The following is a 14266-nucleotide window of genomic DNA, read 5'->3' on the forward strand; positions in this document are numbered from 1 at the left end:
CCCATTTAGAACTAGAGCTGGTCGGAGCACTGACAACCATATCTCCAATCCGGGCTGCAAGGCTCTGCATCACTTCTGTTAAGGCCTCTTGCTGAGCCGCTGTAGCTTGAAGCACGGCTTTAAGTAGTTCCTCCATGTCGACAGACTTTTCAGGAGGCTTTGTAGCTGCTTTTACCCAGGACATATATCAAATGCTCAGGGCAAGTCTCAGTAACTTCACACTAGGCTGTATCTGCTTAAACCACCTTTTTCTGCAGGCCTCACAAAGCTGCTGATTTCACTTATGCACAGAACGGAGTGCTCGCATTCTCCACCAAGTTGTAACACTGTAAGGGTACAAGGTGACCTTTCCTGGGATAAATGGCAGCCTGCAGCAGCTGAGGAACCACACAAGTCCAGTTTCCGGTACAACTGGCCCCAGACAGTTTTATTATACAGAAAATAAAACAAACAGCAAAACAAATTACCTTGCCTGTCCGGCACTAACTAAACACAAGATGTTCCTAACTGTCACTAAACAAAACACAGACAGTTCTCCAGCAAACACTGTATAGCTCACTTGTATCAGGAAGCGTGTTTCTCTCACAGAGATCCTGCAGTCTTCCCAGGCAGTCTGCACACCCTAATCAGGCCAGCAGCTCTATAACACTCTTACACAGCTGAAAGCCTGATTAGCCTTCTGTGAGGCCAAAGACACGAACTGGGCCCACTGTCTGGAACTTGCCCCATCTCTCTTTCAGGGCCCTTACCCAGCTTTTCCAACAAACTGAAAAGGTTCTAACAAAACAAAACATATTCCTAGAAGTTTTCATTTTTCTAATACATGTAAGACAAGAACCTGGGACAAACATACCTGCCCTCAAACACTATTCCAGTGTTCTTGTCACAATATATATATATATATATATATATATAAAGAGAAAATATAGAAAGAATAGCAGGTGCCGGCTCTCCCATCAGCTATCAATCATGCACCGGGTGTCCGCATGTAGGTAATAATAGAAACACAGAGATGTGCGGCACTCCAGGCGTCTTATCAAATAATACGATTGGAGACAGTGAAATATCAGCAACGTTTCAATGCTTTATGCATTTTCCTCAAGCTTACAAACAATAAAAACTTACTCACCTAAATAGCAAAGACACCACCGTGCAGATCGTCATGGAACCGGAAGGTGAACACACCGCCCGCCCCCTTGACGCTGACGTTGACGTAGCCAATCATCATCATTGTGCACCCATCACCATGGCAACAGTACAACAAAACATCGGATCCTGCACATGATATATTGTATCACCAACTTGCATATATACGCCACATCATGCCCAACCAGATCAAATGGAGGACATGAAATATAGTCATGCAACGTGCCACAGTAATAAATACAATTAAATGTTATGGCAAATAGGCGATTATAGGAGGCACAAGTGTAAAATTTCATAATACAAGCTAACAATACAGAGAAAATTCCAAATCCACTATAACATTTTTAAATGTTACATAAAACAGTTTAATCCTAACTGCTCGTTAAGGCCCCGAGGAGACTAGTATCTAGCCGCTGAATCCATTGTGTCTCCATTCTTAGCAACTGGAGGCCTCGATTGCCACCTCTAAGGGATGGCTGGGCCTGATCTATCATCCTATATTTCAAGGATGCCAATGGGTGTCGAGCCGTGGCAAAATGCCGTGCCACCGGCTGATCACTCTTGCCTGAGGTAATAGCTGCTTTGATAGCCAACCTGTGGACTGTCATACGTTCCTTGGACGTTCTCTCCGTTTTGCCTATGTATGACAGTCCACAGGGGCAAATCAACTGGTAGATCACATATCTGGAACTGCACAAAAGTCGGTACCAAATATGGAAAGTCCGGCCAGTGTGCGGATGTTGAAACGTGCTCCCCGAAATAAGGTATTGGCACGTTGTGCAAGTGCACTTATAACAGCCTTTCCTAACACCAAAAAGAGAGGGTTGTTGTACTACATTAGAAACATCAGTTTTTACCAAATAATCGCGTAGGTTTTTATTACGCTTATAACTAGGCATCAGCCTACAATGCAGGTTTATAAGAGAGATTTAATTAAGTTTAAAGCGGATAAAAAAAATTAAGTTTAAAGCGAATAAAAAAATGAAGGTTGATCAGGACTACGAGAACAACAACGTTTATCGTTGGAATGACAACCCACGACAGAGCTATAACCGAAAACCTTTTTTCCGTCTCCGTCAGGACAAACGACATCAGGGGGACTCATCTAATGAATACACCTCAACGGCTAGTGAATCAGATACACATGCACAATCATCTCAAGCCAGTGGCCCTTTAGGTGCACAGACCAGAGCCAAGCTAAGAGACGACCAAGATGGAGACTGCATACCAGACGTGGCCAACAGTGGAGAAGGCAAAGGCAGAGGGAGGGGCAGAGGTGCGAAACCGCCGAAAATAACCAAAGCCAAGTCAGCCCGATAATCAACCTCTCAGACTATGAGCTCAATGATATTGAGAAACAGGTCCTGAACAAGGGCCTGTCTTTTGTGCCTTTAGCCAAACCACAGCCATTACAATGGAAGATTGAGAAACATAAGCTACATAGAACCCTTAAACTTAAGGAGTTTTTTGCCAAACCTACTACTATCACGCGATTGGATAAGGAAGAAGTTCAATTGAAGATTCCGGAAAAAATTAAAGAATCTACTCCCCAAATCCACCTTTGATCCCCAGTCGCACAATGTGTCGATTCGGACTTTTATGCGTCTAGTCGAACAAGACTGTGATCCACTGATTAAACATCCTCCTTTGGTACGTGACAACTTGACCAAAGGTCAAAGAGAGGCACTCTCCGCACTGGCTGCCAATAAAAATCTTATATTCAGGCCTGCCGATAAAGGCGGTGCCCTAGTGATACAGAACTTGGGAGACTATAAGGAAGAGATTTCTCTGCAATTGAGTGATGGGGACACCTACCGTCAGTTGCCTAATGACCCTACGGGACTATACACCAAGGAACTCACTGAGTGTCTGGACGTTGCAGTGTCAGATGGGCTACTCCCTATAGAGGTCAAAAATGCTCTTATTCCGTTGCATCCTGTGGTGCCATTGCTCTACACGACACCCAAGATACATAAAAGGTTGCGAAGGCCCCCTGGCCGACCCATCATCTCGGCCAGGAGGTCTTTGTTTCAGCCTGTATCAATTTTTCTTGATGATATTCTACAGCCTTACATACAACGTATGCCTAGGTATTTGCTGGATACCAGTACTCTACTTAGGCGTTTGGAAGCCATTTCAGTATTACCTCCTGATGTAGTTCTCTGCACTATAGATGTGCAGAGTCTATATACAGTGATCCCACATGCAGAGGGCTTAGCAGCTGTAGAGTCCTTCCTAAGTATGCAGCCGGATTATGATGGCCCAGATATATCATTGTTCCTTAAATTACTAAAAATGACCTTAATAAAAAAAAAAATTACTTTCTATATGATGGTAAATATTACTTGCAGTGCCGGGGGTGTGCGATGGGGTCCAGTGTGGCCCCGTCGTACTCGAATATTTTTATGTTCGGTGTGGAGGAGGATGTATTTTTTGCTAATGCAGAAATAGCCACCTATATTATATTTTTTTGCAGGTATATTGATGATCTGCTGATTATATGGCAGGGCCCTCATGAATTATTGACGGATACATTAGATCAGCATAACATCAAAATACATCCTATTAAATTCACTTACTCCATTGATTCTAAAAGTATTCAATTTTTGGATGTTCAGATCTCCATAGTTGATAACAGGATTACTACTTCCATCTATTCCAAACCCACAGATAGGAACAATCTATTGCATTTCTCCAGTTGTCATCCATTACCTCTAAAACGTGGGCTGCCATACTCGCAATTTTTGCGAGTTCAAAGAGTTACGTCTGATCCTGTAGTAGCAGCCAAACAGATGGGAGCTATGTATCAGAAGTTTATCAACCGGGGCTATTGCCCTAAATTATTAGATCAGGCTCAAAGTAAAGCTATGTCAATAGATCGACATACGTTACTTGAGGAACATAAGGTGCAAAATCCATCAAGTGTTGTACCTTGGGTTAACAACTTTAACTCAGCTAGCCGACTCATTCAGGGATCGGTTAAAAAACATTGGCACGTTATTCAATCAGACCCTGAACTCCAGCTCCAGCATTGTAGGCTGATGCCTAGTTATAAGCGTAATAAAAACCTACGCGATTATTTGGTAAAAACTGATGTTTCTAATGTAGTACAACAACCCTCTCTTTTTGGTGTTAGGAAAGGCTGTTATAAGTGCACTTGCACAACGTGCCAATACCTTATTTCGGGGAGCACGTTTCAACATCCGCACACTGGCCGGACTTTCCATATTCGGTACCGACTTTTGTGCAGTTCCAGATATGTGATCTACCAGTTGATTTGCCCCTGTGGACTGTCATACATAGGCAAAACGGAGAGAACGTTTAAGGAACGTATGACAGTCCACAGGTCGGCTATCAAAGCAGCTATTACCTCAGGCAAGAGTGATCAGCCGGTGGCACGGCATTTTGCCACGGCTCGACACCCATTGGCATCCTTGAAATATAGGATGATAGATCAGGCCCAGCCATCCCTTAGAGGTGGCAATCGAGGCCTCCAGTTGCTAAGAATGGAGACACAATGGATTTAGCGGCTAGATACTATGTCTCCTCGGGGCCTTAACGAGCAGTTAGGATTAAACTGTTTTATGTAACATTTAAAAATTTTATAGTGGATTTGGAATTTTCTCTGTATTGTTAGCTTGTATTATGAAATTTTACACTTGTGCCTCCTATAATCGCCTATTTGCCATAACATTTAATTGTATTTATTACTGTGGCACGTTGCATGACTATATTTCATGTCCTCCATTTGACCTGGTTGGGCATGATGTGGCGTATATATGCAAGTTGGTGATACAATATATCATGTGCAGGATCTGATGTTTTGTTGTACTGTTGCCATGGTGATGGGTGCACAATGATGACGATTGGCTATGTCAATGTCAGCGTCAAGGGGGCGGGCGGTGTGTTCACCTTCCGGTTCCATGACGATCTGCACGGTGGTGTCTTTGCTATTTAGGTGAGTAAGTTTTTATTGTTTGTAAGCTTGAGGAAAATGCATAAAGCATTGAAACGTTGCTGATATTTCACTGTCTCCAATCGTATTATTTGATAAGACGCCTGGAGTGCCGCACATCTCTGTGTGTATATACATATATATTTATTTATGTATTTATTTATTTATTTATATATAAATATATAGCCCCAGGTAAGCAAGATATTTGGAACATTAGAGTATATTTTGTAAAGTGTGATTTGCATTTTGGTTTAAAAAATATATATACTGTATCCTCTTTCTTACTGAATTGAACACAATCACAATGCTGATTGATAAATTATACTTTATTTTTATAACATTGCCATTATATACCTTTTATTGATAGGGGCCCCCACATGTTTGTTGTCCAGGGCCCCCATATACCTTAAACCGGCCCTGTTAGTGACTGACAGGTAGGGCTACCAATAGGAAGTCAGTGCCAATCACAGAAGCCAGTACAGGCACGACTGCATCTAGCTTCACTGACACTGAGGTTTGGTGGATTTTACCTTCAGCCAATAGATAGTACTGCATCCCACAGGTAAAATCCGCCACTGTCTGGTACTATACAGACCCACATGTGCACACTGACAGCGTGCATCCCCCCGTAACCACATCCTGTATACGCTGGTACTATGCATCTCCGCTGTGGTCCCACCCTTTTATACTGGTACTATGCAGCCCCACCTGTGCCCACTGACACCATGCAGCACCACCTGAACTTCATCAGCAACTTGATAGGTGCTATAGTTTTGTCAGAAAACACATTTGTGTACATGCATTACCTCCATACACTATACCTGATGTCTAACCTGCGTACATGTAGTTATTGAATGAGATTCAGTACGATGTCCTCTGTATGCTCCTGTGACAGTGATATCAATGGTTCATTGTGTTTTATGAATTGCTTATTTAGACGCCTCAGTGTTGTGAATGTGTTTGTTTTGTTCTGCACCTTTTTAAGTCTTGATATAAATTTTATGTCATTTGGACATTGAAGGAGGTGAGGGAGGTGATGTGAGGTGCTTATTGTACAGTATATTGGACCTCATTCTGGTCCAATTGATGTTGCTACTTATTATTGGTTCTTTGCTCATTTGCAGGACCCGTTGAGTGCAGCACAAATGGGTCCTGTGATATAGGAAGTGAAACCATGTTTCATAGCAGGTGGGGCAGATGTAACATGTGCAGAGAGAGTTCGATTTGGGTGGGTTATATTGTTTCTGTGCAGGGTAAATACTGGCTACTTAATTTCTACACTGCAATTTAGAATTCAGTTTGAACACACCCCACCCAAATGTAACTGTCTCTGCACACGTTACATCTGCCCTCCTGCAGTGCAACATGGTTTTACCGGATTACATACTTTTTTGGTTTGCTAACAAACCTGAATAAAGCCCTTAGTGACAATCGTGAGGATGTTGAAGATGATGAATGTCCCGGGAAGGCCTTACACATCAAAAACAAAATATGGAAATAATTTAGAAAATTGTCAAATTGATGAGCAATTCAGCATCCAAATGATAGCAAGAATGGCAATCATTGACAAATAAACTACAGTATTAGGCAAGTTCTTAACATGACAAAAAAAAATTCTAAGATGGATCCAAGGCTTCTCACTGATGATCAGAATGAAAATTGAAAGCAAATTTGTACAGACATTTTGAGACAAATTTAAGTGGATAATACCTGTGATGAAATACGGATCTTCCTGTATGATTCTTAGACAAAACACCAGTCCATGCACTGGGAAACACCAACATCACAAAGAATGAAGAAAGCACGTCAAAGCAAATCCAAATTCTAAGCCATGTTAATTGTTTTTTAATTTTTTAATTTTTTAATTGTTGTGAAGCAGTTTTTGGCCGAGAAACAGACTGCAATGCTAGAACACCCTCTGCACTCATCAGACCTACGTAGCATCATGTGACTTCTTTCCTGTCCATAAAGTCAAATCTGTACACAAGAGAACCTGTTTTGCATCAGTTACTGATATATTCTATTGATGACACTACTATCTCCTCTTGACACCAAGTATGCTGTCTTGGAGTAATTCTTGACTCCTCCGTCTCCTTCAAACCACACATTCAGCACCTCTCACATACCTGCCGTTTTCATCTAAAAAATATTTCCAGGATCAGACCCTTTTTGACCCAGGATGATACTAATCCAATCACTGGTCATCTTCAGACTGGACTACTGTAATCTCTTCCTGACTGCCATTCCTGACAAATACCTCTCTCCACTCCAATCTATCCTCAATGCTGCTGCCAGGCTCATCTTCCTCACCAAATGCACTACGGCCACAGCTCCTCTCTTACAAGACCTTCCCTGGCTCCCCTTCCCTTTCAGAATCCATTTCAAGCTTCTCACACTCACTTACAAAGCCCTCACCCACTCCTCTCCCATCTACATCTCTGACCTTATCTCCCTTCACACTCCCACCTGTCCTTTTCGCTCTGCTAATGCATGCCAACTATCCTGCCTACGGATTACTTCCTCCCACTCCTACCTCCAAGATTTATCACGTGCTGCACCACTTCTCTGTAATTCCCTACCTCTCCTCCTCAGACTCTCCACTTCTCTACAAAACTTCAAATAGGCTCTCAAGACCCACTTCTTCACCCAGCCAAATTTCATCCTAACACTCTGTTCCACGCTCTCCATGTACTCCGTCTGTGTCACGCCTGTCTGTCTACCCCTCCACTTTAGTATGTAAGCTCTCACGAGTAGGGCTCTCTTCCCTCATGTGCTTATTATTTTTATTACATTGATAATATTCAACTGCACCAAATCCATCAGTCTACTGCCACCTGATACTTGTTCCAGTGTCATCTGCTGATGTTGCTATGTTATTTACCCTGTACTTGTCCTATATTGTTGTCAACTGTAAATTGCTGTTTTCCTGTTTGATTATTTGTTTATGTACTCTGTAACTGGGCACATCGGAACTCTTGTGGCACCATATAAATAAAAGATAATAATAATAATAATAATAATAATATAGACAAAAACAATGGAGCTGTGGAGAAATATCACAGATAGTTTCGTTATTTAATAGCCACACCTCGTATTATAACAAAATTGGTGCTAGGTGGCCAATATAACTAATTTCAAAATATTTAATATAATATAAATAGCTAGAACTCCCAAATAAAAGACAAAATTACAGTGTATCTACATCTGTTTGTGCACTAGTCGTATAATGCCTCTTTTCACCTCTTGGTTCCTCAGGCTGTATATAAGAGGATTCAGCATTGGTGTCACTACTGTGTAGAAGACAGCAGCCATCTTGTCTTGGTTTTCAATTACATTGGAGTGGGAGCGTAGATAAGTGAAGAAGACTGACACATAGAAGATGGAGGAACACATGACATGTGAAGAACATGTACTGAATGCTTTCTGTCTGCCCTCAGCAGACTTCATCCGTAGAATGGAAGAAATTATTAACATGTATGAGATCAGGATGACTATAAATGAACCTTGGGCACAGGACACTATATCAATAATAGTTATCATCTCACATACCTTAGTGTCAGAGCAGGACAGCTTAATCAGTGGAGGGATATCACAGTAGAAGTGGTCTATTATGTGGGAGTCACAGAATTGTAAACTGAATATACAGCTTGTTAGCATGGATGACTGCAAGAAGCCAATTGTGAAAGATAGGACAACCAGATATGAACATTTTTTCTTGGTCATTATACAGATATAATGGAGAGGGTGACAGATGGCAACATACCGGTCATATGCCATGTTTGCAAGAAGTATCACCTCAGTACCTGCTAGTCCAGCAAATAAAAAGAACTGAAGGGCACACCCAACAAAAGAGATCACCTTCATTGTGGAGATAAGGTCAGAGAGCATTTTAGGAGTTACAACTGAGGAGTAGAAAAGGTCCACCAGGGAGAGGTAGCTCAGGAAGAAGTACATCGGAGTGTGCAGTTTAGATGTAATATAGACAATAGCCATCATACCGATGTTTCCCACTACAGTCACCATGTAGACATGTAAGAAGAGTATGAAGAGGAACGGGGTAAGTTCTCCATTGTCAGTGAGTCCAGAAAACACAAACACAAACACTTGGGTCTTGTTTGTAACATTCATTAATTATCTGTCTAGTGATGAAATAAAAATTGATTTCAGATATCACAAATTTTCAATTTTATAACTTGTAAAATTAACTTAGCTAAAGCAATACCCAACACCAGATCATTTCAGTAATCTTTAAAAATAAAAAAAATAAAAAAAACAAAAACAAAATGTGATTATGCAAATTTGAATTAAGACAATCATCTTTTTCTGATGTAGATATATATGGACTGTAATCCCGTTAGACTGAAAACTTTTAAATTAAAATCTAATCAATATTGCTACATTCTTTAAGTGGCTTCAGGGATGTCTAGTCAAAATCCACATGGATGCAGAGATGTTTTACAGAAGCATTATGGTAGCAGACAGTGTTGGAATCAAGTGTCAGATACTATCACTGAAAGTATAGTGGAAACAAGTGCCCAGTGTCGGCACAACCTGTCAGCTCCATGCAATGGTAAATCGATGGTTTAAACTTACCTTGTGGACTGCCAGCCAATAGGAAATGGTGGTGGCGTTTTGATTTTGGTGTCAACTTTAACCCAATCATAGATTGGCAGCCAATCAGAAGTAGGAATGGCAAGTCAATCATGGCTTGCTGCCTTATAGCTCTGCCTGCTTGTGGTGTCTAAAGTCAGGTGCCACTGAGCGGAACAGTGGAGTCCTTTGTATAGTGAGAACATCAGTTCTAGAGCTCTAGTGCAGTCTTTGAAGATCTGGTGGTTGGTTGAGCTTTGAGAATGTCGGCAAGCAGTAACAGAATAGTCCCGCTGAGAATCGGAGAGTTTTTCCTATTGGGGTAAGCTGTTAATAACTCTCAGTAGACCACTACAGTAGGGGTATAGTCGCACTGATGTGCCCTTCAGCAGGCAGGATTTAAGCCTTAGCCCCTAAACAAAATTAACCTGGGCTGTAGGCCAAGTTCACTCTACTGTGCCCTACAGCAAGGGAGACCTCAATCACATGCCCACTGTAAGTGCATTAGGCCCAAGTCACTAGATATACGTTAAGTAGGTCAGTGTCAGAGAAATACTGTTACCTGGACAATAGGCCTATGTGATATAGGTATTAAACTACACCAGGTAGTTGGGAACAGGTCTCTTGCCAACAATTCAGTACATCTACCACATTCTGGTGGCATGCTTGTTCCCTGAAGTGGAGGGCTGTCAGGCCCCAACCTATATAGATGTTCTTCAAAAATTTAAGAGTCCTTATAGTAGACCTTATAGTGGAGTAGGAGTAGGTATATCCAGCTTTGTAGGCAGTAGTTTTATTGGGCAGCTCTTGGTAGGAAGGGGTTTAGTGGGAAGATTTAAAAAGACAGTGCTGTGGTTTATTCTTGTCTTGTATAAGTGAAATATTTTGCTTGTTTTGTCACTGTGTTGGCTAATTTAATATACATAACTGTTATAATAGATTTATCATCTCTTGTCATTTCCCATTTTACTTGTTTCAAATTTTGTTTATTTAGGTGAGGGCCTTGTTTATTACAGGTTGAGAATCTCTTCTCCAAAATTCAAAATCCCACATTTTTTGGTTCCCCTACTGAGATAATAACATATATATTATATATTATGTATATATATTGATATATTATATAGATATATAATATAATATATATGTCTATGTGTCATTATCTCAGTAGGGGAACCAAAAATGTGGGATTTTGAATTTTGGATAGGGAATACTCAACCTGTATTTTAGAAAGCAGTAGTAGGCGTGGCACCAGTGGGGGAGAGGGCTAAATCTCCCCATATTGTGTCATATTATAAAGGTGTTAAATTATTTATGTACCTAATGCAGCTTGTAAATAGTTTATTAGTTTAAAAAAATACAGTAGTGACCCTCGCTGGGCTGCAGTATATTTTACCTACATATTATTAGTATTTATGGAAAATTGAAACAGTGGTGAAATATGCAAAGGAAGAACAAATATCAAATGTATTATCAGATACTAGTGTAGATTGTTGTTTGTGAGATCCTGCATATGGAATCCTGTGGGCTGCAATTTTGGAATAGCAAATTAATACTGAAGCAAGAACCACAATGTATTTCTTTGTGGTGTTTATGAATAAAACAAACAGAAATAAAATTTGGTTCACTTTCATTAATTTGCAATTAAGAAAAAAGAAAAGTGTTAGAGACCAGTTCTTATACAGATTATTAAAAAAAATGAAAAAATGTTAAAATGGTCAAAATGCCTGATGGTATTTTACTGAAATGACAGCTCTGTTTGCAAAAACTATCAGCGGCACTCACACCTCCGTGCGTCCGCTATGCCACCTCCCTGTCACCACCCTGAAATTCACAATGCATTCTGAATAATTCACTGAGACCATTAGGGGTATCCAATTAGCCATGGTAATTAACAGCGGCTAATTGATAGACAGGTGGCTATCCAATAACCCTGATGTGGCACGTTCCTAACCTGATAACGACACTTACCAGGGATTATGTTTCTCAGGCACACAACACATAATCCACCATAAGTGCCCCTAGATCCACGATAAGTGCTGCAAAAATACATAGGTCCATGGCTTTTCGCTGGACCTATGTATTTTCGCTTAAAAAATGGGTATTTTTTTGTGGGACCTTAATAGATAGGGGGATAAGAAAAGCAAAACACACAAGGTTTTTGCACCTTCTGCACTATCATGGGCAATTGGATACCCCCCTTGTGTGTCCCATGCACCTCATTAGCGACTCTGAACTTAATCAAGATGCATGCGCAATCTGTGATTTAGATGCATTCACCGGAGAAATAACTTCTGCAGTGCATCTGACATTGCCGCTGTGTCTAACTGAGAATCAGCACCAAAGTGTTCTGTAGAAAAACAGGGTGTGCTTTGTGTGTGTGCCCTTAAAAAATCAGTGATTTTGATGTTGGAATATGATGAGCGCAGACACACGGCCTCAGCATAGGGGTGAGGAAACCTTTCAGCAGTGATGAGGTTAAACAATGAACAAGTTACAATAAATCAGCAACAATTACTAATCTTAATTTTGTAAGCATTTTCTAAGTACTTTTATTTCCTACAGTAATCTTAAAGTTATCAGTAACAATGACATAACTGTTATGCACACCAGTGCCTGCAGGAATGTACTGGTGTTTGAACTGTTATGCACACCAGTGCCTGCAGGAATATACTGGCGTCTGAACAGAGAGGGATGCAAAACAAATGAACTCACAGACAGACTGGGAAATATGACATTACGTACACAGAAGGTGATAGGGTAACAAAACCAACACAAAGTGAACAGAGAAGCCCAGAGGCTAAGAAACTGGGTGTCTCCCTAGTATTAGAAATGCTCAGATGGAAAAAGCAAGATGTTGTGTTTTAATACGTAGAGAACCCGAAATGCTGTTGCTAAGGGCAACAGCAAAACCCTAAAGGGTTACCAACGGGTGTGGCAGTAAACTCCTTGGTCAGAGATGGAATAATAGACACAAGGAGAGTCTCCACAATCCTAATTCTCACTTGCAGGGCACAGGTTCAGCTTACTGCCACTATACTGACACATGGACGCCCTGCACAGTGAGAGAGGATTAAGCAGGCAGGTCTGAAAGTACAGCCACAAACCTGCTGGGTTCACAGAATAGCAAAAGAACCTCAGCAGGCTAAATGACTGACTCCAGTCTTGCTGCTAGGTCTGGATTGGCAGAGTGTAGTACCAAATCCCCAGGCCTATTTGCAGTAAGCAACAACAAATACAAAGCTACACAGTACTGGCTAACTTTCAGGAACTGACTAACCAACAAAGATTCAGCAGCATCTGCTTAAACTGAGAAGAGGCCTTATAAAGCAGGTGCTGTCCACGCCCCACTCAGACCTCACAGACTGTGAGCACAAAAACCAGCACCGGATCCCCTGCCTGTAACCACTGCACAGCAAAAGACCCGAACCGGAGTATCAGCTGCGCTCAGGTTACTCCTCTAGCACTTGTCTCCCGGTTGCCATGACGACGTAGCAGCACAGGGCAGGAGACCCAAACAATAACACTGTTTGGACCTATTTAAAATATTCTAAAATGAACGATTATTCTCTTGATCCTTAACTGCTAACTTATGTCTCTCATCTTCCTTTACTGGTCTGTGAGGAGCTCTGGCCAACTAGTGTTGAGTTTGCACAATGACAATGTAGCTGCTGGGTGGAACATCTTGTCAAAAGCTGGTGGGGATGTTTCTGCAGCTTTATACCGTGTGCCTGACTTTTGTGGCATCAACTGTGGCAGATGTCTCCATCCATGCCCTCGCTTCTGCATTAGGAACCCAGCTGTAGTAAGGCTTCCAAAAGAATGAATATGGTCAATAATCAATATGCTGATTGTCTACATAGTGACCCAAGGTTTTCCTTGTCAATGTATTCATGTCAATGCACCACTTGGATTGCAAAAATCTCTTTTCCACAATGCCCACATTAAATTTATAAAAAAATATTTTGGACCGCCATGGACCCAGCCATCACCCCTTGGGGAGGAACCAAACCAACCTCATTCTAGAATTGACTATAATTTATATGTAATATTTTTACTCTATCTACAATTGTCTATATTTCCAGGAAAACAATGATTGCAAGCTGCCAGTCTATAGGCAAATACAGTAGGACTGTTATGTGGTGCAGATAGGTCTACATATTGCATATCAGTCCCGCCAGATTTCAGAGGTTCTGCAGAGGTACTTGGTGGGCTGTATGATACAGTTACACAGCAATGGTGAAGTCAGAATGTGTGACTGTAGAAAGAAGGCACACAGTACAGTATTTAAAGTTATGTGTGGACTGGATAGAGGTGAGGTTATTGGGAGAATTACTTATGGAGGTTATATTGGTGTTTCTAGAATTTGAAGGGCTTGACTGAGCAGGAGAGTTTTCAAGTAGCGCTTGAAGGTTTGAAAAGTAGAAGAAAATATTGTGTGTTGCAGTCCATTCTACAGACGTGGCCCAGTCCAACTACAGCCCTGTAACTGTGACTGGGAGCAGGTAACATATGCGGTCACAGATCTTGTGCAGAGCGGAGAGGTTGGGCAGGAAAGCATATTGAGATAAGTGAGGT

General features: G+C 41.3%; 1 protein-coding gene across 1 annotated transcript; it reads right to left on the reverse strand.

The window, feature by feature from the left end:
- Positions 1-8299: 8299 nt before the first annotated feature.
- Positions 8300-9229, reverse strand: LOC134933961 (olfactory receptor 5AP2-like). Its single transcript, XM_063929494.1, has one exon. It carries the CDS (start codon positions 9227-9229, stop codon positions 8300-8302), a length of 930 nt encoding a protein of 309 aa, XP_063785564.1.
- Between the last annotated feature and the right edge of the window lie 5037 nt (positions 9230-14266).

Source organism: Pseudophryne corroboree, chromosome 6, assembly GCF_028390025.1.
Source record: "Pseudophryne corroboree isolate aPseCor3 chromosome 6, aPseCor3.hap2, whole genome shotgun sequence".
Taxonomy (NCBI): domain Eukaryota; kingdom Metazoa; phylum Chordata; class Amphibia; order Anura; family Myobatrachidae; genus Pseudophryne; species Pseudophryne corroboree.

Excerpts from the sequence above, each read along its gene's own strand:
- LOC134933961 (XM_063929494.1), bottom strand. The coding sequence starts at position 9,229 with ATGAATGTTACAAACAAGACCCAAGTGTTTGTGTTTGTGTTTTCTGGA.